The following is a 2711-nucleotide window of genomic DNA, read 5'->3' on the forward strand; positions in this document are numbered from 1 at the left end:
CGATTTTCTACTATGTTAATTACACTCGGGACAATTGAAGATCAAGTAGTTCAAAGAGCAAGTCAAGTGACCAAGAGGTAGCTAACTTCTGCCTTATTGCATGAAACAACGATGAAGTACAAAGTTCTTCTTTGAACTCATTTAATGATTCATGTAATGAATCTTGTGATGAATTATATGGTGAATCTAATAATGAAAGCATGTCATCTTATGAGGAACTACAAAGAGAATTATTTAAGGTTCATATGATTCAAATAAAGATGTCCAAACGAAGCACTTCATTGAGGAATGAGAATGAAGCTTTAGTGAAAGATTTTGAATCTCATATTATTGTTGAAAAATAAAAGGAGTTTAAAATTAATAGATTAGAGAATAAGATTGAAGAAGTGACAAAAGAGCTAGAAGATTTAAAATCCCAAGCTACCATTGAAAATGAGAAGGATGTGAAAATCACAAGCTTAGAAAGTAAGGTTGAAGACTATGCTAAGATAATCTACAACTTTACAAGTGGAAAAGACAATTTCGATAAGCTAGTGAGTTCTCAAAAGATGACTTTGGTTAAGGATGGCATCGGTTTCAATGGAAAAGAGAACAAGAAAAAGAAGAAACTTTAATTGGGATATTTTGTACAAGAGTTTAAATTCTACACAAGTACTTCATTGAAAAGTATTTACACTCACACTACTTCCTTATTGTGCAAAAAGAAGGGCCATATCAAATTTGATTGCCCGTTCAAAAGAAAAAGTGTAAAGACCAAAAAGGTTGGGAGAGTCGAGGAAACATCTAGTGTTAACCCCTTGAGACCCAAGGAAGAATGGGTACCAAAACAAATTTAATAATCTTTAAAATAATTCATCCTTAGAACTTAGAACTATTCATCTATTATGGATTTTCGATTCAACGATATTTAAATGAAGAGGTTTAGTAATCACAATATAATGCTCTAATAGTGGATAATGCTTAAAATGTCAAATCTTAGTATATGAATCTATTGCACTAAGTGTAGCGACCCAAAAAATTATACTGCTATAAATATAAAAATGCTCTGATATCATATCTATAACGCACCGAACCAGGTGGCCCCTAAAGTGTCATTCCCCATACATAATCTCTGATACCACAACTAGAACATCCTATTACTCGAGGTGGGTTCATGAATCACCTGTCCATAACTCATATCATAAAACTCAGCAGAAGCATAACTATAAATAAATCCCAATCACAATACCAAAGTTCTAATTCCATCATACTTCTATACATAAATCCCCATATAACATTCATAACACATCCCTAAACACGCGAAATCTATTCATATACATATCTATGTCTCACAAGTACTTACTTGTAATGACCTGCTTATTTTATCAAAAAAAAGAAGAAAAAAATTCCATAGTAATAGTATCCACATAAAAGTCCTGTGAAATCAAAATTATCCTGATAAACCATAATCCACCTGTACCCAGGGGTACCAGGGTAAACTAGAAATGCAATACCAATACCTAAGCAACAAGAAACGTGAAATCATATACATATCAAATTACCAATCAACACAATACCAGAGTTTACTATACCCATCATACATAACCCAAAAATAACCAAAAACAAGTCCTATGGTCATCACCAAAAAAAAAAATAATAATAATAATAATATTTCGTCTGACCCTAGCAAAAGACTTACCTTTCAAATAGGGTGGAATAGCTGAATCCCAATGTTGCGGCATCCGCTCTTCTATCTAGGGCTCCTGAAATGTTTATATAATTTGGGGTGAGACACCTCTCAGTAAGTAGGGGTGAGCATAATTCGGTGAAAACTGAATTAACCGAATTAATCGGCCGAAATTGGTCGGTTCGGTTCGGGTAAAAAACTCGGTTCGGTCGGTTCAGTTGGGATTTTACAAAAATTCGATTAATCGGTTTCGATTTGGTTAACAAAAAAAAATAATTCGGTTAATCAATTAATTGAATTATTAATTAATTAAATTTGAAGTATAAATCATGAACTTGAGAGTCTCGGCGAAGGGGATGGCGACGCCGAGCTTGGTGCGGCTGCGGAGGAAAGTGATGGTGTTCCGGAAGACAGAGAGGAGGATGAGGGTCATGTTGAACTTGAGAGTCTCGGCAGCACCCTTGGTGGGGCACTGGCGGTGACGCATAAGCCTATGACTTCGAACACCGGTCGATGCTTGTATTGGATGAACTTCTAGGTAAAGAGGGTGGCACAGACGGCGAGGCATAGCAGGATCACCCACAAGCTCTTCCAGTTGTCCTCCATGAAGTACTAGAGGTTGCGGACTTGCGGTAGCCTCTCCGGAGCAGGTTGGGTACTTGGGTTCTGTGGTGGGCACTAGCTTCTGACTCAGTAGATGACTCAGTAATTGGTTGTTCGTCGCCAGGTTCGCCGATTGCCCCGGCGCTTGCAGGCTTGTAGCAGCAGCATCCCCAGAGTCCATCCTCTCAACCCTCAGCGTCTCAGCCACCAGCTCGCCGTGCAAAACTAGACCTCAGCTTCTTAGCCACCAGCTTGCTGTGCAAAACTGGACCCCAGCGTCTCAGTTGAATTAATAATCAATTTGAATTTAATTTTTGAGCTGAATTTGATTTTTTAATTTTTTTTATAATAATCAATTTTAAATAATTTTGGTTAAAATCGGTTAACCGAATTACCCAAATGGGTAATTCGGTCAGGTTTGGTTCGGCTTCCTCCTCCAATT

At 37.3% G+C, this 2711-nt stretch overlaps 1 protein-coding gene across 1 annotated transcript; it reads right to left on the reverse strand.

The window, feature by feature from the left end:
• Positions 1–1967: 1967 nt before the first annotated feature.
• On the reverse strand, positions 1968–2450 carry LOC131151247 (respiratory burst oxidase homolog protein B-like). Its single transcript, XM_058102500.1, has one exon. It carries the CDS (start codon positions 2448–2450, stop codon positions 1968–1970), a length of 483 nt encoding a protein of 160 aa, XP_057958483.1.
• Positions 2451–2711: the final 261 nt, after the last annotated feature.

Source organism: Malania oleifera, chromosome 3 (genome assembly GCF_029873635.1).
Source record: "Malania oleifera isolate guangnan ecotype guangnan chromosome 3, ASM2987363v1, whole genome shotgun sequence".
NCBI lineage: Eukaryota > Viridiplantae > Streptophyta > Magnoliopsida > Santalales > Ximeniaceae > Malania > Malania oleifera.

What these genes read in the sequence shown, in the direction of transcription:
- LOC131151247 (XM_058102500.1), bottom strand. Translation starts at nt 2,450, where the DNA reads ATGGACTCTGGGGATGCTGCTGCTACAAGCCTGCAAGCGCCGGGGCAA.